The sequence below is a fragment of the Mycena indigotica genome (assembly GCF_014461135.1).
Source record: "Mycena indigotica strain 171206Taipei chromosome Unknown Mind.scaff0003, whole genome shotgun sequence".
Taxonomy (NCBI): Eukaryota; Fungi; Basidiomycota; class Agaricomycetes; order Agaricales; family Mycenaceae; genus Mycena; species Mycena indigotica.
The window spans coordinates 2,355,152-2,377,191 of NW_023503002.1; the positions used below are offsets into that span (position 1 = coordinate 2,355,152).

Consider the following 22,040-nt stretch of genomic DNA (forward strand, 5'->3'; position numbering starts at 1 on the left):
TGACTAACATGCACACGTGATGGCATCACCTTTTTGGATTTCTCCACTTTCTCCTAAATCCTCATTCTCTCGGCGCCGTTCTGCACAGTGAAAATAACTACGTCAACGCTCCGTTCAGTATGTCCCTTGTCAGTTGTATTACATCAGATGCTGTCTGTCTTTCGTCGAAAGATCGGCATTGATTGAATAAATACCCTTGCCGCTTGCATGCGAGCTTTCGCTCGTCGACCATGTCTCTCTTCCAAGTCTCTTCCTCGGTCAGACAATCCGAAACCCAGCAGCAGCAGCAACCTGCCTCTGTTGCGCCAACTTTTGCTACTTACCGCCGCGCTCTCAGTCCCAACGAACTGTCCGTTCCTGTGTTTTATTTGTCTATTCAAGCTTGCTTACTTTGAACCAGTTCTTATTTTCTTCCTAGTCGAGCATATGGTCTGAATGACATGTTCAGTGCGTAAACCTCTCGACCTTCAACAACAAAGCCAACGTTATCTACTCTAGTTCGCATCACCCTCCGCGCCCCACCAAATCTCATTACGCCTCATCGACTGCACATTATCTGGGCAATACTGCGCCTCCGACACTCCTTAATGGCCAGCCGTGTGGAAATGAAGCCAGGCGCTTATGACGATGCTCATTTTACGTGCGTTGGTGTTTGTTTGTGGCGGTTTAGAGCTTACTAGCAGTCATCTCCCTTACAGTTACATCCCGCCCTCAAGCCCAAACGAAGCTATCCAGGAGGCTTCAGCATCTGTTCGCGTTCGCAATGGTGTTCCTGGCTCCGCTTTAGTCGAAGAGTTTCTTAATGGACCAGCCAGGCTTGGCGCCAATTGTCTTGCTCGACTGGAAGTTGGGCGGGGTGACTTCAGTCGAGGAATGCATGAGTACAATCTGGTTTTCAGCTTTCACCATATGATCAACGACGCGCGGGGGGTTTACGCGGCCTCGCAGTTCGCATTGGAACTTCTGGGAGGCTCTACGCCCACTCAACCTCCGTTGACTGACAGCCAACTCGCAAAAGTGTTGGAAAAAGAATGGAAACTTAGATGGGCTGCTGGCCCTCGTGATCTCAACGAGGTCATTATTCCCTCCACCGAGTTGCGCATATTGCGATCCCCTCCTACGAAATTCCAAGAAGTGGCTTGGAAGGTGGACCAGCAGAACGTCCAAAAACGCTTTATCGGTGGTCATGCCTTCCCCAAGGCTCGACGGCCAACTGTGGAGGCAATCAAAACACGGCTAATTCGAACAAAGTTCAACAAAGAGCAAACTATCGCCATTTTCGCTCGGTGTAAAGCAGAGTGTGTTACTCTTCAAAGTGCCGTGTTTGGTCTTATCAACATGGCTTGGATACGTCTCTTCTCTAAACACTCAGAGATCCCCGCCTCGACAACCCTTCCAATGCTTATGTATACCGCAATCAGTCTTCGGGGGTACCTCCCTCCCGTGTCTGAGCTTTCCTCATTTATGAGTCTTGCACTGGGGTATCACAACCTCGTCCTCCCTTCATTTCTACCATCATCTACCTCACCAAAATCCCTGTCTGCGACATTTTGGGCAAGGAGTAGGGAAGCACAGCGCCAAATGTTCTCCTACAGCCACAATCCGATGCTCCTAGGTCGCTCTGTTGTGGCTGCTGAAGAACGTGGCCAACGTGCAAAAGCCTGGGCCCGAATCGATGATGAAGCTGCTGGTATTCTTCCTCGCCGCGCTTCGCCTCCACCAACAGCGCAACCCTCGGTCGTCAATCCTGCCTCCCAGCCATCAGTTGCGCTGCTGGGCGTATCGCAGTCTGGCAACATTGACGGCATTTTTCGCAGAGAGCACTATCCTTTGATGGAACTGTGCGATGTTGTGGGCGGTACACGGAAAGGTCCTGGCGGCCTTCTTGTCTATACGAGAACAGTGCTGGAAGAGTTTAACCTCCTCCTGCTTTGGGATTCTGCTCCCTTCGACGCTGTTTTAATGGATGAGTTTTGGCAATACGTCGTTGACGGTGTCCATGAATATATTCTCGAAAATCCCAGCTTGAAGGGAACAGCATACCAGGACGATTGTGCTGCACCAACAACTGTCAGAGCGCAAGCAAGATTGTAACTCAGAAGAACCCACTATTCACATTCCTTTTTTTATTTTACTTGTGGGGGTTACTTAGGGAGTTTCTAAAGCTGCGGAGGCTGATAATTGTGTTATTACTTGTTTTGTACTGCCAATTGTAGAGAATTTGCCGTTTATGGATGCAAGCGTAGTGCAATTGGAGTGAATTGTGCCTCGCGACACGTGTATTTGTATGGCTCGACGACAATTCCAAAACTAAGATGCGAGAAACTTCACTGTGCCCGATAAGACATAAAACCCAGAGATGACTGTTGCCCACAATAAAACCCAACGAGAAAGAAAAAAAGTGAATGCCGCATCAACTTTGTGGTGGCGTTGTGCCTTTGGAGATATTCTCATCGCTCATGACCCTGCGATGGCCGCTGCCCTCTTGCTCTGGTGGAGGAGTAACAGCCTGACTGGGATGTGGGGCGCTACCGCTGCGAGATAATTTTCGAGCGAGGGTACCGAGCCCCAATGTCCACCGTTGACGCCGTTTAGCGATAGAAGGCGGTTCGGGTGGTGGTGAGACGGTGCGCATTCTTGGATGTGTCGGAGAATAGGCTGGCAGTTCAGCCGGGGAAGGAAATGAGGCCGGAAAGTGTTGCAACGCGGGCGGCGCGTTGATAGCAAGTTGGGGTTGAGAGGTAGAGGTCAAAGCAGAGGACGAAGGCGAAATTTCCGGTGAGCTTGACGGTCCAGAACTTGGGTCTGGAAACGGGTATTCAAACCGTGCTGAATGCAAATCGGAGAATGGAGTGCCAACTATGGCAGACGACGGAGAATGCAGTGAGAGGTCCCCGATATTAGGCATTGGGGATGGAGGGAGAGCTATGCGGCGTTGGCTCTGTGGGGTGAGAGGTAAGTGAAAGATGGGATAGAAACTCTTAGAACAAAACACACATTGACGTCACTGCTATTGGTTCCATCTTGAGCTTGAACCTCGTTGTCCGTGGCTGTAGTCTGAGTGTTTGTTGTTTGTTGGTCAACAAGTACCTCTTCTGCTTCAACTTTCTTTGTCTCTTCCTCACCAACGTCCTCCCCCTTGGCCGCTCGTTCCCCAGTCGGCTCCACCCCGTCCATCAAGCCGCCATAGACATGAGGATCGCGAGCCAAACGCGGTGAAAATGATTGTGACTCAGATCACGCGTCACTGTCACATAGCAATGCATGGCTTCGTTTTCCCCCGATTCCTTCAAACCTCTTCTGGCGAGGCTGGTTGAAACGCCAGAGTACTTTTCTGCAGATGACCTTACTCTTGCACTCAATCATATCTTCACACCCGATGCTGTATCACCAACTCAGATCGGGTCTTTCCTGACCGCACTCCACCTTCATCGAGTCGAACGACGCCCAGAGTCATTAGCAGCGGCTGCGGCAGTCCTTAGAGAAAGAGCATTAAAGGCTTTTGTTGAAGAAGCGGAGGGAGACTTCATCGTCGATATCGTTGGGACTGGCGGAGATGGCTATAATCTCTTCAACGTCAGTACAACCGCCGCTATCGTCGCTGCTGGTGCTGGCGCACGTGTCATAAAGGTATCATAAGCTCTACCCTTGGTTCTTTTTTTTTGACGCGCCATCTCAGCACGGTAGTCGTGCTTCAACATCATCCTCCGGCTCTGCAGACCTTTTGCAAGCACTTGGTTGCGTATTTACTGCCCCAGCGCCAGGAACAACGACGCCGATTCCTCGGATTCCCTTCACATTCATCCTAGCACCAAATTATCACCCAACCTTGGCTAGTATTGCTCCTTACCGCAAGACACTCCCATTCCGCACCATGTTCAACATTCTTGGGCCACTCATTAACCCCGCTCGACCTCAAGGCATGGTCCTTGGCATTGCTGTGCCAGAGATTGGACCCACCTTTGCCCAATCGCTCAAGGAAGGTGGTGTCACTCGTGCCGTTGTCGTCTGTGGCCACGAAAAGCTGGACGAAATCAGTTGTGCTGGGCCAACATATGCCTGGGAACTCAGAGATGACACCATCACTGAGACAACACTTACACCCGAATCCTTTGGCTTGCCAGTCCATCCTCTGAGCGCAGTTGCTGGAGGGTCACCAATAGAGAATGCGGAGACTTTCAAGACCCTCCTGACGTCTGGTAAAGATACGCCATCAACGTTGATTCCAGTGCGCGACTTTGTTTTAATGAACGCGTCGGCCTTGCTTGTTGTTGCCGGTATTGCCGCTGATTATCGAGGCGGTGCACGTTTGGCCTTAGAGAGTATCAATTCAGGCAAGGCTTGGAGTGCCTTTGAAACATTTCGGGGGCATGATCAAATGCAGTAGCTCCTTAGAGTATAGTACGAGTATGCTTTGGACCACAGCAATCTTCTCCATCTTCAACCATTGGGTGAATTCACCAGCGCAACCAACGAGTCCATGTCCCCAAGTTCCGGCTTTATTCCCCATACGTCATGCAGCCCTCCTAAACTCTCTCGAACACATCTATCGGGAAGAAAGCTTCAAACGGGATGTCTATGATCGTCTTGGAGGTGTTATCAGTGTGCCGTATGGTTCAGCTTCCCAGTTCAATGTCCACAATTCCTGAATTGCGCCTGGAACAGTACGGAGTCTTTCGATGACATGCTTCCTGTTGGCCACGACTCGCGATGGACTATATTCCAGACACTTCATAACTATCTTGAAGGGGCATTCCCGGCCATGTAGGTACTCTTTCGAAGCAAATTGCTCCTCATCGCGCCAGTTACTCGTCGCTCAATGTCACCCGGGTGAACACATATGGACTGGTGTTCCACTGGCAAGGCACCGAACATAATTTAAAGCCAATCTTGCTTGCTGCGCACCAGGGTACATAAGCAAGTTCCTCCACCCGTAGGCACTAATATCCCAGAGAACAGATGTTGTCCCTGTCGACCCAGCGACCCACAACCACTGGAAATATCCTCCCTATTCCGGGTACTTCGACGGTATAAGCTACCAGTTGTCACTCCTATTCCAGCTTACAAGCTTAGGAATCTGGATATGGGGGCGAGGAAGTGCTGACGATAAATCTGACTTGGTGGCTCAACTGTAAGTCTGCGCAATTGATCCAGAATTGCTGCGATGCAACTGTCCTCAGGGTTACCATTGAAACGCTTTTGAAGAGCTCATTCGCCCCTCGGAGATCGATTGTACTTGCTTTCGGTTTTGACGAGGAGTCCAAGGGTACTCAAGTGCGTGATAAGTAATGTCGGAGCTACGAATATCTCTGAACAAGCACTTTAGGGCGCAGGAAAAATTGCGGAATACCTGGAAAAGACGTACGGCCATCATGGATTCGCGATTTTGTTAGACGAGGGAGGTAAGCCTGATCTGATTAGATTAGATAAGCTCTCAAAATCAAAGATGGTTATGGCGAAAATGTTGCAGATGGGCTCATCTTCGCATCCCCGGGCATTTCCGAGAAAGGCTATTTTGACGTTAAAATCGAAGTATGGGCGGAAGGTGGGCACTCGAGTATTCCTCCTCGACACACTGTGGGTTCTTTTCTTATTGATCAGTGGATGGCCATGACTGTCAAGATTTACAGAGTATTGGGGTTCTCTCTCAAATTGTGGTTGCACTCGAAGAAAAACTTCATCCAGCTCTCTTTTTACGTACAGGCTCAGCGTTTGCCAACGTTCAATGCGCAATCGAGCATGAACCAAACATACCCTCCAGTGTCAAACACTTGGCCCGACGTGCACTAACCGACGACGGTGCTCTTGGCGATCTGAGGGACTATCTATTGCAAGAAGATCCGGTATACGACGCTATGCTTAGAACGACACAGGCGGTTGATATTGTCTATGGAGGCGAACAACAGTCCCTTTAGCCGGAAATGAACGCTGATGTTATTTTAGGCGTCAAAGCGAACGCACTTCCTGAAGTAGCCACGGTAATAGTGAACCACCGTGTTGATGAGCAATCGTCTGTCTCTCGACTGCCAAAAAAAATTTCCACTCAATTTGGGCAGAACCATTGCGGATGTGCAAACGCGCATAGTCCAACGGCTTCTGCCCATCGCCACTACATTCAACATGTCTCTCGTTGCATTCACGCCCAACTCCATACCGTCCCAAGTTAACCAAATCATCCTTTCTGATGCATTCAATACGGCGTTGCAGCCTTCCCCGGTCACGCCGACCGCCAGCAATCCGGCCTACAACCTTTTATCGGGGACGATCAAGGCGGCGTTGACCAGTTCTAGACGCTACAACTCCACGGGGGTGATTGTATCTCCTACCCTTGGACTGGGTACTTCTTCTGGGAGGGATGGTAGCAAAATACTGAGCTCAGTCACCAGGCAACACAGACACACGCTTTTACTGGGATCTTACCTCGAACATATTCCGCTACTCGCATTACGGCGATGCTGATGATTACTTCAGTGGTTTGCACACCGTCAACGAAGGTATCATATCATGTTGATGTTTCCACTAAACCAACTACTTACCAGTCCATTAGCGGTTCGAGGTGAAGCTGTCATCGAGCAGATTCGCTTTTTCACCATGCTAATTCTGAATTTTGACGAGTCTTCACTGTTGTAACGACTTGATAGCGGAGTCGGGGTGCCGCTGGAATCGGTTTTAAAATATGATTAGTACGCGAGAGGACCAAATGTTTGCTCACGTTAGAGAAGCTCAGTCCATCTGGTATCCTGAGGGCCATTGATACTAGTCACGGCGGATGCATTTAGGGGGCTGCAGAATAGGAAGGGATATCCATGGGAATGGGTTCGATGGGAACTTGTTGAACACGCGCCGCGACGCGCGGAAGCCACAGAAAATTCACGTGACTATAAGCGATGGCTCGTTTCTTCACGCCTCAACGATCCCCGAGCTCCATCCAACCAGACCACCAATAAAGCTCCTCTTACCAGGTTGCTCGGAGACGGTGTTGACTGATACTTCTACTAGTCATCGTGAGGTAAGTGCTGACTTATAAGATTCTAAGTAGTGTACCTGTGCGCCGTTCAGCATCACCACACTTTTAGATGGCTTTGACTAGTTCGGCACGCTGAGCTCCACCGAGAAAGTGTGTCAGCCACAAGGAAGCAGACCCAAACTACATGGAATTTCTCAGCAACCACCAAACTGGCTATCTGAGAATCCCCCGCGAACGCCGAAATCCCGTGCCAAATTACCTACAAAACGCATCTCGGAATTAGACCTACGAAAACCCGGGCCGCATTTAGACACTCACAACACAGTTATTAGCTGTTGGTATATAAGCCGCTTAAGGCCTTGAAGCGAATATGGCTTCTCGTTTTCTTCTCCTGCTTGCGAGCTTCTTCTTCTCCGTGGGCTGGGCTGCTGAGTCTGGGTCCAATTTACCTGAATACACGGTGAGTTTCCTTTTCAGACTGTGAATAAAGGCCTTGACACACTCTCCAGGATGGCGCTGGCCATCCAGTATATTCGCCATACGATTATCAGAGAGCTGGTTGGTTATCCTTGCTTGTAAATCGCTCATTGTTACTGAGACGAGGTCCATAGGAAGCGTATGTTGGGATCCACATTAGCGCGCATAATTGTTAACTGTTCGGCTTCTATAGGGCGGACCGTTGTTACTCCAAGTATGGGACTACTCTTTGCCTGTGAATTGTGCTGATACCATTAGGACTTCCATCTCGTCGATTTACTCAGTCATTTTGACCGCGAACGGATTCCAGAGCGCGTCAGTATCGGTTCTGGAAGTTAGAACCTCTTGTGACCTCCTTGTAGGTTGTCCACGCCAAAGGTAGCGGCGCACACGGATATGTGAGCCATGATCCTCCCAATTATTCTCCTGTTCTGAAGCAACACATTCCAGTTTGAAGTCACTCACGACATATCGAATGTAAATCGGGTTCTACTGAGGCTTGAAGTGACCCTGATGACAACTTTCCAAGCTAACCATGGCTGCTCCATTCTCCGAGGGTGTCGGGACAAAAGTCCCTCTTACACTCCGATTTTCGACGGTTGCTGGTGAGTCGGGAAGCCCGGACACCAATCGCGATCCTCGTGGGTGGGTACTATTTCATCATTTCACTTCTAATCTAATCTTATCACGAAGATTCGCCATCAAACTGCGAACATCAAAGGGAATATGGGATTGGGTTTTCAACAACACGTAAATGTTCCATGTAGTTAAGCTCGCTGATGTCTCATATATGCCTTAGTCCGGTCTTTTTCCTCAGGCACGTGCAGCTTGACTGGATTATAAATCGTTACTCACGTACGATTCAGGGATCCCACCAAGTAGGGCTTGTTGCAGCGTCATCAACTCTTCCAACATCAGCCACAGATTCCCTCTGTTCATTCACAGTCAGAAACGCGATCCAGAGACCAATCTTCGCTCCCCAACTATTCAATGGTTTTATATTTGCTGTCGTGATAAACTTTTTTCTAATCTTTTCGACCAGGGATTACTGGTCACAGTAAGTTGGACATGGCTCGAATGCTCCATAAATCATGGCCACTTTCAGAAATCAAGAGGCTATCGGTCAAGTCATGCGACTCTTCTCAAACCGTGGAACCCCGAAATCATGGGCTCAGGTGAGGAGAAACTGTTCCCTTGCCCTCATTAACAATGCGAGTAGATGGATGGCTTCAGTGGGCACACCTTCAAATTCGTTACAGCCTCGGGAAGCTGGCACTACGTCAAGATCAAAGCTACATCAAAACAGGGAATTGAGAACTTCAACGCAACCACAGCATTGGTGAGCAGTCGGGCAACTGTATTCCAATCCTTTACTTGCAATTAGCAACTCGCCGCAAGCAACCCGGACTATCTCACACAAGAGTTAAGGTAAGTAACTCAAATTCCCTTTCAAATCGGTGTGCCCATTATTGATCTCAGAGAACGTATCGATGCTGGCAATTTTCCGACGTGGGAGGTTGGGATACAAACAATGACCCTTGAAGAAAGCAAGAAGTTCCCTTACGATGTCGTGCGTTCCCACAATCAAAACACAAAAATTTAACTAACGGTCCTTGAGAACGATCTAACAAAAGTCTGGCCCGAAGACCAGTTCCCTGTGCAGCCAGTTGGCAACATCGTACTGAACAAAAATCCTCAAAACTGGTTTGCGGAAATTGAACAGCGTCAGTAGTGATATGGCAGGGAATTAGAGACCTTTGACCAGCGATTCAGTCGCCTTCTCCCCCGGAAATCTACCTCCTGGTGTACGCTATACGGACGACCTCTCTGTCTGTCTTCTAAAGCCCGATGTCATAGGTTGAACCCTCCAACGATCCGGTCTTGCAGTCTCGTATATTCTCGTGCGTCTATTCCGTTTGTTAGCGTTTGCGCATCGAACTTTTGGCCAGCTATCCTGACACTGCTCGCCATCGCCTTGGTCCCAACCACCTGGAAATTCCCATCAATTGCCCTGTGTCTGTGAACAACTTCCAACGTCCGTTGCCGCTCTTTTCTTGACACAACTTTCTATCTCACCATTGCCAAATGCAGGTGCTGCGTGGATGCGGGTTGACGGTGGAGCCGGGAATCTTGCCCCTTCAGCACCAAATTATCCATCCTCTTTTGCCTCTCCCGTCAGATATGCTCCCCGGCCTTACGATCTTTCCATGATCGCCGATCCTCTTGAGGGCCCTGCCTTGGTTAAAGCCAGCTACAAATTGTCGCCCAAGGACTTTGAACAGCCGAATCAGCTGTTCAACAAGGTAGTCAGACATTATTTTGTGTTCTCTACTGATCGCCTGTTAGGAATTTTCGGACGACGAACGCTCCTCTATGATTGCGAACGTAATCACAGCGCTCAACAGCGTGACCGTCAATCAAGTCAAGCAGGTCAGTAGACTCCGACGAGATACAAGCACAAATTCATTGACACCCTTCCAGCGTTCGTTGGACATGTTTGCATGCGTTGCGTCCTGTTCTCCAATGATCATTTCCAGTAACTAAGCATCATCATATAGGTTGATCCTGCTATAGCCCAGAAAATTGGTGCTGGTATTGGCTTGAAAGCATCATCGCCTCTGTCCTGCGGGAAATGAAGTATGATTACAAAGGCAATTACAAATGCAGCATACGCGTTGACCCTACTTATTAAATTCTTCTTGCCTCCTTTCTACTTGGAATACATTATATCTTGCTAGGCGTCGAGTTCTCGCGACGGTGTTTCTGTCCCCAGGCGAAACCCTTGTCGATGGCATCAGGTGCACTGGACTTATGTCTGAGGCATGGTGCCATCTTGCCATTGGTCTTGACATTTCCCAAAGGCTCGCGTTTGAACGGTGGCATATATTTGCTATTCGATACCATTGCTGACGACAGAACGGCGGTATTTCGAGGGAATGCATCGTCCGCTGAGTACATGCGCTGGTGAACGGGACGGGCAGAGGTGGATTGAACAATATTGCGAGTCTGGAGGATGATGGGCATATTTGTGCGCCAATTGGTGGAGTCGGATGGTTGTCTCCGTCGAGCGACATGGGTGCGAGGTAAATCGAGGACTTCTGCAGCACCAATTTTGACCGACTTGTCATTTGAAGCGTTCGCAGGGGTTTCGGTTGGAACTTGCACAAGGAGTTGTACAAATGGGGGTGATTTCACAAGCTGCATTTCCGTTATGGGTATTGTGTCGACTCGTTGCGGAGCTTGGGTTTCAATAGGATCTCCCTGGAGGATAGACTTCGGTCGCAGCCACCGCATATCTACGATGACCACAAAGATGACAATCAGGAGGAAGGCTTGAAAGAAGTCGATCCGAGACCAGAGACTTGAAGGAGTTGTGGCGGGTGACTGGGAGATGTCTGGAAGATAGTCGACGGGACTGATCTGTTGAATCGGCCAAACAGCAAAGCATAGATTGAGAGGGGCGTATGGCTTGTCTAAAGGGCACATGGCTTCGATAGGCAGAATGCGAGCACATGAGTTGGTTGGAATCGAGACGAGGCGCACATCATAGCGAGACAGAGGACATAATTCTTGGATTGGTGAGAGCGCAGGGCAAGTGAGCGTCCAAGTAGGCATCATATTCTCGCCAAACTGTTTCTCGTCCCTTGAAACGGCAGAGATGGGCGCTTCGTAGAAAAAGTCAAACGATGGCAACAAATACACAGTTCAAGGCATACGAGTTGAGGGGTGAAAAATTGAAGTCAACTGTTGCACAACGAGAGGAGCAATTATGCGGGAAATTCCACCCATAATGAATTGAGGCAAGTAGTATTCTCGTAGAAGACGCACAACGACCGACATGGCTGACTGGCGAGATGATAGTTGACAGCAAAGTGACGAGACTGTCATGTGACCTTCATCACGTTGCGCTAAGCGGCCATGCCCGCCTCGAGGCCCTCCACTCTCTGACCTCTTACGCGCGACTAATGGACGCGTCATCAGTATTGAGCGACGACGACTACGACTTCATTTCTCCGACTGGAAGTGTTGCCGACCTTGCAGCCTATGACTCTATTGTCGAGCCTCCCCCGTTGGCAGCAGCTCAAGATACATTCAACACCGTTCAATTGTCCGCTCAAGACTGCATGGACATTGCCTCTAGAAGCTTGGGCATTGATACGACTTCCCAAACCAAGACAAAGCGAATTTATGTAGATGGTGTGTTTAATAATCTGAGTGTAAGGTGGGGGTTTTCGGTCGCAACCCTGGCATGATTCACTCTGTTGCTCCAGAGATGTCTTGCAACTGAGGCAAATCAAGCTTTCTTTTCCTTCTGTCCACCTTGTGGCAGGCGTCTTTTCCGACGTGACTTGCGAACTTTTTGGCATGTCAGGAATGTCCCCACAAGTGGAGAGAGCTGAGGTCTTGCGGCACTGTCGCTGGATCGACGAAGTACTTGCAGAGGATGGGCCTTGCCCCATAAACTCGGACTTCGTCAACAAGCACAAGTTTGACTACGTCGCTGTTGAAGAGGGAGCGACAGTTGATCCGACATATCATAAGCTACGGGTGAAGGGGTACGACGAAATGAAGAGAAGTGGTTCGTGCTTGCTGTCCCTTAGATGGAGTGGCGTTTAATCCAATTCAGGCATTGTGCTATCGACTAGAAGGACAACCGGAACTGTGGGTACCACTCCAACTCCAGCTCGCTCTCCGTTATCCACTTCGCCTGTGCCATTGATTCCAGAGACTCCTGAACCGATTGATGTTTATGGAATTGGTATCTGATAACCGTCCTCTTTGTACTTGGGTTTGCCTGTTGGGTTTGCCTAATAACTTTACACTTTACCTGTAACATAGTGTGACTCCATGTGACGTGTCAAAGCACAAAGACAATGCGCAATTTAGGACCAACGCTTTGAACGACCCGGCACTATAAAATGACTCCCATGGCGCTCACTAATGAGAAGAACGAATCATGTCCCTCGTTGGCGACCCACTCAATTCTCACCTCTGGGGATACCTCATCCCTCTTAGCTCCAACCGAAAGCTACTCCGCATCGACTTCTGGCGCATCACTCCCGAGGTGTCTCTTGGGAGAAATCCCCAAACCAACACCCTCACATTGCCCGGTTCTTATGTTAGTGCCAACCATGCCAAACTCTGTTGGAACGGGCAAAAGGGGGAGCTGTCTCGAGTTGAACTGCAGGATCTATCGACAAACGGGACATGGGTATGATTTTTTCTTCTTGCCACGTAAATTTTTTTTACATTACAATAAGGTCGGAGATGAACATGTTAAGGGCCGAACTTGCCCACTTGTCTCGGGGGTTACCATTGGCTTCGGTGCACCTCTTTTCGTCAACAACCAACTTTGTCCTCACGACTACCGTTCGTTTCGGCATATATATTCCTCTGCTCTTACTCATGTCACTATGAAGGATACCGTTTCGTCGAGACTGCGTCGCTCCAGCGTGACCCTGCGACAGTGGACGAGTTGTATGTTCCACAACGCTTTCTGGGCAAAGGAACATATGGGTGGGTGACGAGAGGAATATCAAGACAGACCGGCGAGTCCGTCGCCGTCAAACTCATCAAATACCGCCAGTCGAATTCGGACATCTTTACTGAGGTTGGCATTCATGGGCTCCTAGTAATGCCACTGACGACTGATCATTCTCCCTTTAGATCGCTGCACTTGAGAGAGTTGATCATCCCCATGTGGTCAAAATGCTCTCCTTCCACCATGGCCACCCAGGCTCCTGCAGTCTTTGTAAGTTTACCGGTCGCAGCCATCTATGTCATTCATGCCACAATAGTCATTGCGATGGAGTACCTTGAAGGCTCGGATCTCTTCGAGTATATGGATCATGAGCAAGAACATCGGGTCTTGTGGCCTGATGGTCCGAGTGATCGAGGCATTCGTGAGTATGGTCAATTCCCTGCTAATGACCGCTCAAAGATCACCATTTCTAGCTCAAGAAATTTGTCGCGACATCATGTATCAGCTCTGCAACGCCTTGGCTCACATCCACACGCTTGGAATTGTCCATCGCGACTTGAAGCCTGAGGCAAGTTCAAGTTTATGATCCACTCCGCTATTGACGAATGACTAGAATATCATGCTCAAAGGGACAAATATCCGCAAACCATTCATTGTACTGGCCGATTTTGGCCTTGCCCACGTGGAGAGGGACATGAGTAAGCAGACTTGCTTGACGGTGAAATTCTTATGGCTCTTCCTCCGTCCCCACACTGAAACCTTCATCAGGATGTGACGGGCTCGTGGGTATATATGGCGCCAGAAATCGATGATTATAAGCATGCTGGATACGACGAATACGTCGACAGTTTCTCTGCAGGGATTGTCTTCCTTTCCATGTCAGTCCACAGCGTCCTAGCCCCTGTCAAGCATCCCTGATTCTTCTGTTCCAGGGTCACCTTAGTTTCACCATGGCTTGGCGAGCGAAGTGAACACCCTCCGCTACCGCCTCTCAATTGGGCACCGGTCACCTCGACTCTTCTTAACTCCCAAGGTGCGAATATTCCATCATCTCCAATCGCCTGGCGCTCAACTTTGTCAGGACGTCGGGTACTGGAGCTACTTCTCAGGCTAGACCCAGAACAACGCATCTCTCCAGCCGGTGCTCTAACCTTGCCCTGGCTGGACGGCTATCAACCGGTCTACGAGATTGATGACAAGTACAAGCAACTTTATCTTGACATGCCAGCAGATGAGCAAGACTTCGGCAGTGATGAGGAGGAGGAAGCGTAAAGGAAGCAAAGAAAAGTGTTTCTATTTCAGTGTGTGACAATAACAATGCGGATGTATGATACGTGTACAAGATCTATGTGGTGGCAAGCAAATCAGAGCGAATCGGTCATGAAGGAACGTAAGATGGAGGAGCTGAAAAATCATCACATCAGTGACCGCAACAAGGCATCAATGATGCGCTTACCAGATGGACGCGCAGAATTCTGCAGCACAGCCAGAAGAGATGTCCTTTCTTCGTCGGAAAGGTTGTCAGCGAAGCGCAAAAGACCATCCATCGCCGCTTTTCGGTCCTCCTTGGTGAGTGTAAGCAGGTTCCTCATCAAATGCTCCGACTTGAGTTGAGTGACCGTCTGGGTCAAATCAAGTTTTTCGAGTTTTTCTGCGGAAACGCGAGGAGAAGTGGTCGCATCGACACCGGCCAAAGAGTTAAGTAAGCGAGTACGATATTCGAGTGTTGTCCCGGGGCTCGCTTCAGCAATATCTGCAAGGGCGGCTGACCGAGCAACCTTGGCACGAACTGCCCAGTAGAAGTGTCGACGAGCCTCCTTCCAGACAGCTGGTTTTGCGCAGCCTTTGGCTTCCATACGACCTGTCCGACTAGAGAAACAAACATTTAGAAGGACACCAATAATGAATGAATAACAACGTACTCATGAAGGTCGGCGTAGAGTAAGGCAATTTGCTGGTAGGTGGGTTTGAGTAACGTTTCACGGCTAGCGAGCGCAGCAGAGGCTTCAGCGCGTTCTTCAGGAGTCTTGGACGCATTATTGCTGTCGCGCTTCAAAGAAGCATAAGTTGGGTCGAGTCGATCCATGAGTTTGACGATTTTGTCCCGTCGCATCTTGATTTCGACAATACCCTCTGGCTCAAGCACACCGGCACGTGCATCAACATCGGCATACATTTCCATTTGTTCCGGGTTGATCGACGGATCAAGAACGACCCATGCACCGCCACGAAGCTCACCGTTCGGGACGATGTAGACGAAAACGGGTTGTTTGTAGCTCGAAAGACCGTCGACAATCTTCGAACCCTGTTTCAAGACTTCGTCGTACATGTCTTGTTGGCCACCAGAGAAACCACGCCAGTTGGCAAAGATGATGAGCGGTAAGCCTTCACGGTTGAAGTCGAAGATGGCTTGGGCAGTCTTGTACGCCGAGTTGGGATACCAGACTTGACCGGCCTCCATTATATGCTGCTCGAAAGAAGCGGGGTTGGCAGGGTCAGCGGGAACAACGCGTTCAATCGTCCGCGTCTCAACTGCAATCACACCCATGGGAATTCCACCAAGTCGTGCTCGGCCAACAATAACAGTCTGAGCCCAGCCACTCAGAGTCTCTTGGAAGGAGTCCTTGTCAAAGAAACCGCTCGTCCACAAAGACGTCTCCTCGTCAATCTTACCCTCGATAAACCACCTTGGATCATACGCTCCCCTGGGCGGCACGTAGTCGATGTCACGGTCCCAAGTGTCAGGAATTTCACGAATAGGGAGGGGTCCGTTTTTGACTTCAGGAACATACGACAGCCAATCGAGAATCTGGGTGGCGCCTTGCAAGTCGCTGCTGGCGGTAAGGTGGGAAACACCATTCTTGAACATGATTTGAGTGCCTCCAAGCTGCAGATTTGACGTATAGACTTCGCGACCGAGAACCTTGTTGAGGGCTGGAGCTCCAGTCAAGATGATTGGTTGGCCCTCAACTTGGACTGCCCGTTCACCGAGGCGAACGAGGTACGCGCCAATACCGACCGAGCGAGCAGTCACAAGTGTGATGGTGAATATGTCGTCGTAGGCTCGCGAAGTTTCACCAGCAATCAGACCAGATCCCCTCAGCGACTCGACACCCAGACCGTCCTGCAAACCAATGATGTCGGTGATCTTATAGCGGCGCTCTCCATCAACCTCGACTTCCACAGTGCGAACTGAGTCACCACCCATCTCTTCAAGCTTGAGGAATTTCTCGCGAGTAAGGTACAGGTACTTGATGCCCTTCTCTGGTCGCTCGTTGTCATTCCATGCAACAGAAAACAACGGCAACGCTTCCTCAGCCAGACCAATGCGTGCTCCAGAGTTGGCAGAAAGATAAATACGAGGCAGGCCAAGGCTGCGCGCGTATTGAGTGACGAGATAGAAGAATTGATCTTCGGCCGGGCCGAACGAGCCGATCTTGTACGTAATATCATTGGCAATAACGACAACACGTCGACCTTGAGGGTATTCGGGGGTGCGGAGAGTGAACACCCAGGCTACCATACCCAGTGTGTTGTTGCCTGGAGCACGGCCAACTTCGATTAGCTGATCATTCTCGTCGAGGACAAGTTCCTTTGACGTCAAATACTCCTTGGGCATGACAAGAGAAGGGTCAGCGACCCTAGCCCGCACCCAGACATTGTTCAGTGCCTTGGAAAAGAGTCCAGGGAAGTCATAGACATAGGTGGTGCCAATGAGATGAGCCTGGTACCGCTTAGGCTGTAACGACTCCTTCGTAGGATATGGTTGATGGGCCGGCTCAGAATGAAGCGGTCCTTTGTCGCCGATGGACTTGAGAATCGTGCCCTTATCAGTGGAAATCTCCTGGTAGCCGTGATAGTTGACGATGAACCCGGAAACGTTGTCGATCGTGCAGCGAATAGGGGTAACGTTGCCTTCGTTGTCTTCAAGAGAGATTCGGATTTCAGACCCAGTGACATGCAGCCGCCACAACCGCTTCCCATGTCGCTCGATAAAGCCTGCGATGGCCGCTAGTACGTCTTCGTAAGTCACGTTGAGGTTGTAGACGAAGTTCAAGAAAATATGGTTGCAGTCGGCATTGCGATATTCGGCGGTAACGACTTCAAGAGCATCAAGAACGTTTGTGACGAGTCTGTCTGTTTCAGAAATGAGGTATTCTGCAGTACTCATCGAGCCACGAAGTCGACCAGGGCGAACCAAGGCTCGAACGAAGAAGCGATTGTCAAGTTGGTTCTCTTGAGCAACGGCATGGTAAATGTGGATCTGCTTCGTCTCGACAAAGCATGGCTTGAGGTTGTACTTGGACAAACGACTGAGCTCCAGTTGGAATGCAAGAGCTGGTTCGATGTTACGAATGGCTTGCTCTTCTGTCCATGGCCCATCTTCTGACCGAAGGGTGAAGTAGACAGGGTATTGCCCAGGGCGGCAGATAAAGAACGAGATACGACGGACCCCACGACGAGCCAGTATTTCACCGTGCTCGTTGGTGAATACCGTTAACTTCTTGGACCACGCATCTTCGGTCATGTCCTCCTCTTTGTTGAAGATACGGAGCGCAATGTTCATGACATTGGGTGGTTGGATATTGTTTCCGTAACGGCGACGATGCTCCTCAACATCAAAAACGGGCAGCGTTTCAGCAACTTTCGCAAAACCACGGGCAAGACTGTCAAGCGTGGGGAAGGATGCGATCGCACCAGTGCGAATGGGCTGTGACTGATGGCGATTGATCATGTACGTCAGGTCGCTGACAGAACCCGATCGCTTGGGTGCTGGTCGTTCGAGGCTTGGTGTTGCTGGAGGAGAGTGGGAACGGCCCAAATTGAAGCGCCAATTGACGACCGTAGGGACTTCTCCGTCATCGAGAGTATCTCCCTCTTCATAGTCGATCGAGAGGAGATTGTAAACGCGATATGCCCGACGAACATAGACTTCAAAGGCAGCTGTTCCAAGCGTTAAGATAAGGAACTAAGTTGCTGCCCGACTCACCAAGCGTGACAAGCGGATCTTCATGGTGGAAAAACGCTGGTAGCACGTCGTAAACCGTATAACGCGAGTCACTCAGTTCCTTCAACACTTCCGCCGACGGGGTCCTGAGTAGAAAAAGTTGGCAGGCATTTTGGTCTGATAATCATGAAAGCACCTCGATTTATTGTAGCCTTGTTCACCGTAGAGGGTGGTTCCGACCGATGACTTGAGAATAGCCTCCATTTGAACCAAACGCTCTTCATACGAAGGCATTTGCCCAAGAATGAGCACTTCGCGAGCCTTCAATGACACGTTCGTCGAGGACCTGATGATGAATAAGCCAGTTAGCGCAACAAAAGTCTGTGATCATACTTGGATTCAAGTGCTGCTAGGCCTTGCAAAACTAGATAGAGACGGCCCTCTGCATCGGACACATTGAGATTGCTGGTCTTGACGTAGTCAAGTATAGCAAGCACGAGTTTGGCTTTGTTCTGCGCCTTGATGTGACTGAGGACGACAGCAACTGCCTTATCCAGGTCGTCCTTATGTTGATCACGAAGTGCGAGAATTCGGCTTTCGATGCTGCTACCACCGAACAGCTTTTCAGTCGCGTCATATCGCTCGAGGAGTTGTGAGATGGTATCCTGCTCGTGACCTTTGAGACCGCCGCTGAATGCCTCCAACACCTGGAATAAAGGTGCCAGCTGCGCGCGGAACATGGTTCGGTCTTGAGCAAGAAGGTTGTCCTGAATGTAGTGGTCAATGGCCTTCTTGATACGGACTGCAGGGAACTCTTGTCCGGCGCCCTTCGCTTTTGCGGCATCGATAGCTGAACGAATGCTTTCCTCCAGTTTGACGGGCATGCGACCAGATAGGGCTGACAGAATGGCAGTGGCTTGGGAGTAGGGAAGTTCGGAATCGTGGAGGACTTCGATTAGGTCCTTGAAAGTTGGGATCATAACGGCTTGGTTATCGAAACCGTCGAGAATATCCTCAAGAGTGCTCAGGCAACGCGCAAAACGTTGATGCGGCTTGTTGCCAATCACTCCGGGCTCACCCATTGAAGGTAAAAGACCATCAAATGGACGTGCGTGTTTGACACGCGTAGGATCGTCCAAAGTCAGAATTCCCAGGATATCACCCGGGGCCAGGCTGACTCCAGGCTGCTTGATTAACTGAACCGTTCCATCTTCGGAAGCGACAAGAGGCATGTACATTTTCATAACCTATAGCAATGATGAGCATTCGATGTTTGTTCAGAAGAAGTCAAACGAACCTCGATCTCGGCGTATTGCTCTCCAGCATTAATATGATCCCCGCTTTCAAGGAAGTAACGAATCAACTTGCCAGGACTTGGGCTGCGAAGTTGAGTTGGGTCATTTTCTTGCTCGATGAGGCAGGTTTTCGCGTCGACCGAGAGACGCGTAGCACCAACTTCTTCGCGCCAATAGACCGAATGACTCCGTCCGTCAAGAGATATGAGCAAACCGCCGTCAGCGAGAGGTCGAGCGCCCACAGGAGTACGTCCTCCATTAAGATATAATGTCCATGCATGCATCGATGACCGCGCCACGGTGAAGGAGTAGCGAACATTTTCGTAAATGAAGTCGACACCAAAAACGGTCTTCAAAATGTCACGTGCAGGGACCTGGCCCTTGTTGAGAATTTGTTTGTACTCTGTCCAACAAGCCTCGGAAGCAATGAAAGCCTTCGTGACCGCGCCGCAAACGACGGCTAGAGTAGCATCCGGTCGCTCAGCGGTGAGTTTGTTGCTGATCAGAGAATCCAGCCACCCAGTGGTGATGGTGTTGTTTCGGAATGCCTCCAATTCGAGCAGCTTGATCAAATACTCGACAGTGTGTCGGAAGTCGCCGCGAATGCTGAGTTCCTTGAGGGCGACAATCATGTTCTTCCGACTCTCGTCACGGTCTTCACCGTATGCAAAAATGTGGCCAAATTGCGAGTCGGCGAACTCGTGAAGACCACCAGCCGTTGCAACAGAGAAGTAACCCCATACGTTTGTGCTGGAGCGGAAGTTGAGCTCTTGGATGGAACCAGATGAGGGTTTGAAACCAGCGTCGGGATTCTCAGCAGTGATTCGGACCGCAACAACATGACCCTTGGGACGAGGCTTTCGTTGTACTTGATTATAGTCGGGCTTGACCAGATCGAAGTCTATTTCAGATGAAGCATTGAGAGCAACGCCATATAACTGTCGAATATCCTTGATGCGATGAAGAGGAATACCCATTGCGACCTGTAGTTGCGCGGCAGGCAGATTGACACCGGACACGATCTCAGTTGTCGGGTGCTCGACTTGTAAACGGGGGTTGAGCTCGAGGAAATAGAAATCATCTTCTGCGTGGTTGTACAAGTCTGGTGCCAGGTTAGTATACGTAAAATGGTACACCACGTGCACTCACATTCAACCGTGCCAGCGCTGACATAACCTACAAGCTTCGCAAGTCGGACGGCAGCACGCTCCATCTGCTCGAAAGTATCCTCCTTCGCAATCGTGACTGGCGCTTCCTCGATGATCTTCTGGTGACGACGTTGTACCGAGCAGTCACGTCCAAAGAGCGAAATTGCATCACCGTATTGGTCAGCAAGCAACTGGACTTCCAGATGGCGCGCCTGGCCAGCGAGCTTCATAATAAAGATCGGAGAGCCTGTTGACGAGTTAGGAATGCATAAAGGTTGAATGCTAAGGAGAACGAACCTGGAATTTCGCCCGCAACCGCGTTATATGCATTTTTGAAAGCTTCAGGTTTTTCGACCTTGCGAATACCCTTTCCTCCTCCTCCTTCACTAGCTTTGATCATCACTGGCCATCCAATTTCCTCAGCCTTCTGTAAACCCTGCTCAACACTGGTAACGCAGGCATCTTGGTAAGCTTGGTCAGGCACGACGACATAACCGGTGTCAGAGACAACTGTGTCGGAAATTCCAGTGCCAGACCACGCCATCGTTGGGACATTCGCGCTTTGAGCGACGATAGTACTCGAGATTTTGTCGCCAAGGCTGCGCATGGCACTACCCGGAGGACCGATGAAGACGATTTTGTTTTTGCTAGCGGCAAGACTTTCGGGGAGACGAGGATTCTCTGAGGCATGACCCCAGCCTGCCCAGACCGCATGGACACCAGCTCTTTCAGCGATATCGACAATCAAGTCGACATTAGCGTAGTTGTTATTGTTGGAGCCACCAGGGACTTCGATGAAGCGGTCAGCCATCCGAATATATTCAGCATTGACCTTGAGGTCTTCTGGGGTGGCCATGACGGTGAACTCGACTTCACGTTCACTTCCGAAGGTCTCGTAACTCCATTGGCGGATGGAACGAATCTCTTTGACTGCAGCGATACCTAGAGAGAGTCAGATGCGAAGAGAAAAACGTTGGGAAAGACGCGATTCATACCGTTGTTCGCAATTAGCACCTTTCAATGACGGTTAGAGACGCGTTTAAGACGAAACAAACGGGTTATCTACCTTGGTGATGACAGTATGGCCGCCATGGCTTTTCACAAATGCTTGGACGCTGCCCGACGGAGCTTTGTCGAGTGCATTACCACCTGACCAATGTCAAAATTTTGGATGGAAAGATGCGAGAAGACGAAGACCTATGAAGTGGGTGACTTTTGAGTGGTCGTACGCCGACATGGTGCCAGTGACCGGCCTGGATGGTGGAAGAGGAGAAGAAAGAGACGTTGACGTTGGGGTTGCGATAATAATTTGGCTCCCCCAACCCCAGTAATTCGCCAGCGTGCGTGACAGCTAGTGACATTCGAGGGGTATGCGTCATCACCATTTACCCAGAAGATCTTTATTTACCAGAGGACGGCCGTGGCCAAGTACTACGACATGAACTATTCTAGTTTTCATCGCGTTTCTCATATCCGATGGTAGAGGGCACCACGCGGGTTACAGAACACGAGCCAGCAGTTATAAGTAGCTGAGACCGAAGATTCCACGCTGGCACATGCGTAATGGCGCGTCCATGCTGACTAGGAGCAAGTGTGGCAGCCGCGTTGCATGGGGACATCCTATAAGATGGAAGTGGAAGGCAAAGAAACGCGTTATTTGTCACACACCCCACTTGCTTCCCTCCTCCAGGTATCTTCTACTCGTGTCAGCCTCTGCAAACAC

At 50.0% G+C, this 22,040-nt stretch overlaps 8 protein-coding genes across 8 annotated transcripts; 6 read left to right on the plus strand and 2 right to left on the minus strand.

The window, feature by feature from the left end:
• Window positions 1–230: 230 nt before the first annotated feature.
• On the plus strand, window positions 231–2,094 carry MIND_00345800 (uncharacterized protein; the record flags this gene model as incomplete). The annotated part of the gene is made up of 4 exons (XM_037360305.1): window positions 231–349; window positions 401–447; window positions 499–640; window positions 699–2,094. The coding sequence occupies 4 exons, from the start codon at window positions 231–233 to the stop codon at window positions 2,092–2,094; spliced, it is 1,704 nt and encodes a 567-aa protein (XP_037223190.1).
• A 319-nt stretch (window positions 2,095–2,413) lies between these two features.
• MIND_00345900 (uncharacterized protein) lies at window positions 2,414–3,204 on the minus strand (the record flags this gene model as incomplete). The annotated part of the gene is made up of 2 exons (XM_037360306.1): window positions 2,998–3,204; window positions 2,414–2,941 (listed from the first exon to the last, which is right to left on the minus strand). The coding sequence occupies exons 1-2, from the start codon at window positions 3,175–3,177 to the stop codon at window positions 2,414–2,416; spliced, it is 708 nt and encodes a 235-aa protein (XP_037223191.1). The 5' UTR covers window positions 3,178–3,204.
• Window positions 3,205–3,264: 60 nt separating this feature from the next.
• MIND_00346000 (Gly-x carboxypeptidase) lies at window positions 3,265–6,630 on the plus strand (the record flags this gene model as incomplete). The annotated part of the gene is made up of 14 exons (XM_037360307.1): window positions 3,265–3,630; window positions 3,680–4,346; window positions 4,396–4,609; window positions 4,666–4,764; window positions 4,806–4,909; window positions 4,960–5,131; window positions 5,181–5,274; window positions 5,327–5,402; window positions 5,447–5,545; window positions 5,602–5,876; window positions 5,916–6,010; window positions 6,057–6,337; window positions 6,387–6,494; window positions 6,548–6,630. 14 exons carry the CDS (start codon window positions 3,265–3,267, stop codon window positions 6,628–6,630), a joined length of 2,733 nt encoding a protein of 910 aa, XP_037223192.1.
• Window positions 6,631–7,299: 669 nt separating this feature from the next.
• MIND_00346100 (uncharacterized protein) lies at window positions 7,300–7,783 on the plus strand (the record flags this gene model as incomplete). The annotated part of the gene is made up of 5 exons (XM_037360308.1): window positions 7,300–7,427; window positions 7,477–7,525; window positions 7,566–7,583; window positions 7,638–7,658; window positions 7,703–7,783. The coding sequence occupies 5 exons, from the start codon at window positions 7,300–7,302 to the stop codon at window positions 7,781–7,783; spliced, it is 297 nt and encodes a 98-aa protein (XP_037223193.1).
• A 196-nt stretch (window positions 7,784–7,979) lies between these two features.
• On the plus strand, window positions 7,980–10,080 carry MIND_00346200 (Catalase domain-containing protein; the record flags this gene model as incomplete). Its single annotated transcript, XM_037360309.1, has 15 exons — window positions 7,980–8,089; window positions 8,138–8,194; window positions 8,244–8,501; window positions 8,550–8,619; window positions 8,664–8,783; window positions 8,829–8,872; window positions 8,924–9,014; window positions 9,063–9,168; window positions 9,218–9,249; window positions 9,302–9,345; window positions 9,394–9,479; window positions 9,536–9,747; window positions 9,791–9,874; window positions 9,926–9,949; window positions 10,003–10,080. 15 exons carry the CDS (start codon window positions 7,980–7,982, stop codon window positions 10,078–10,080), a joined length of 1,416 nt encoding a protein of 471 aa, XP_037223194.1.
• Window positions 10,081–11,409: 1,329 nt separating this feature from the next.
• MIND_00346300 (uncharacterized protein) lies at window positions 11,410–12,211 on the plus strand (the record flags this gene model as incomplete). Its single annotated transcript, XM_037360310.1, has 3 exons — window positions 11,410–11,666; window positions 11,716–12,023; window positions 12,072–12,211. 3 exons carry the CDS (start codon window positions 11,410–11,412, stop codon window positions 12,209–12,211), a joined length of 705 nt encoding a protein of 234 aa, XP_037223195.1.
• Window positions 12,212–12,401: 190 nt separating this feature from the next.
• Window positions 12,402–14,198, plus strand: MIND_00346400 (uncharacterized protein; the record flags this gene model as incomplete). Its single annotated transcript, XM_037360311.1, has 10 exons — window positions 12,402–12,656; window positions 12,706–12,814; window positions 12,865–13,055; window positions 13,112–13,196; window positions 13,243–13,347; window positions 13,400–13,494; window positions 13,540–13,644; window positions 13,695–13,804; window positions 13,859–13,959; window positions 14,008–14,198. 10 exons carry the CDS (start codon window positions 12,402–12,404, stop codon window positions 14,196–14,198), a joined length of 1,347 nt encoding a protein of 448 aa, XP_037223196.1.
• A 106-nt stretch (window positions 14,199–14,304) lies between these two features.
• MIND_00346500 (uncharacterized protein) lies at window positions 14,305–21,554 on the minus strand (the record flags this gene model as incomplete). Its single annotated transcript, XM_037360312.1, has 12 exons — window positions 14,305–14,330; window positions 14,383–14,795; window positions 14,849–17,870; window positions 17,917–18,020; window positions 18,071–18,220; window positions 18,268–19,121; window positions 19,172–20,271; window positions 20,319–20,564; window positions 20,615–21,259; window positions 21,313–21,331; window positions 21,384–21,466; window positions 21,515–21,554. 12 exons carry the CDS (start codon window positions 21,552–21,554, stop codon window positions 14,305–14,307), a joined length of 6,702 nt encoding a protein of 2,233 aa, XP_037223197.1.
• Window positions 21,555–22,040: the final 486 nt, after the last annotated feature.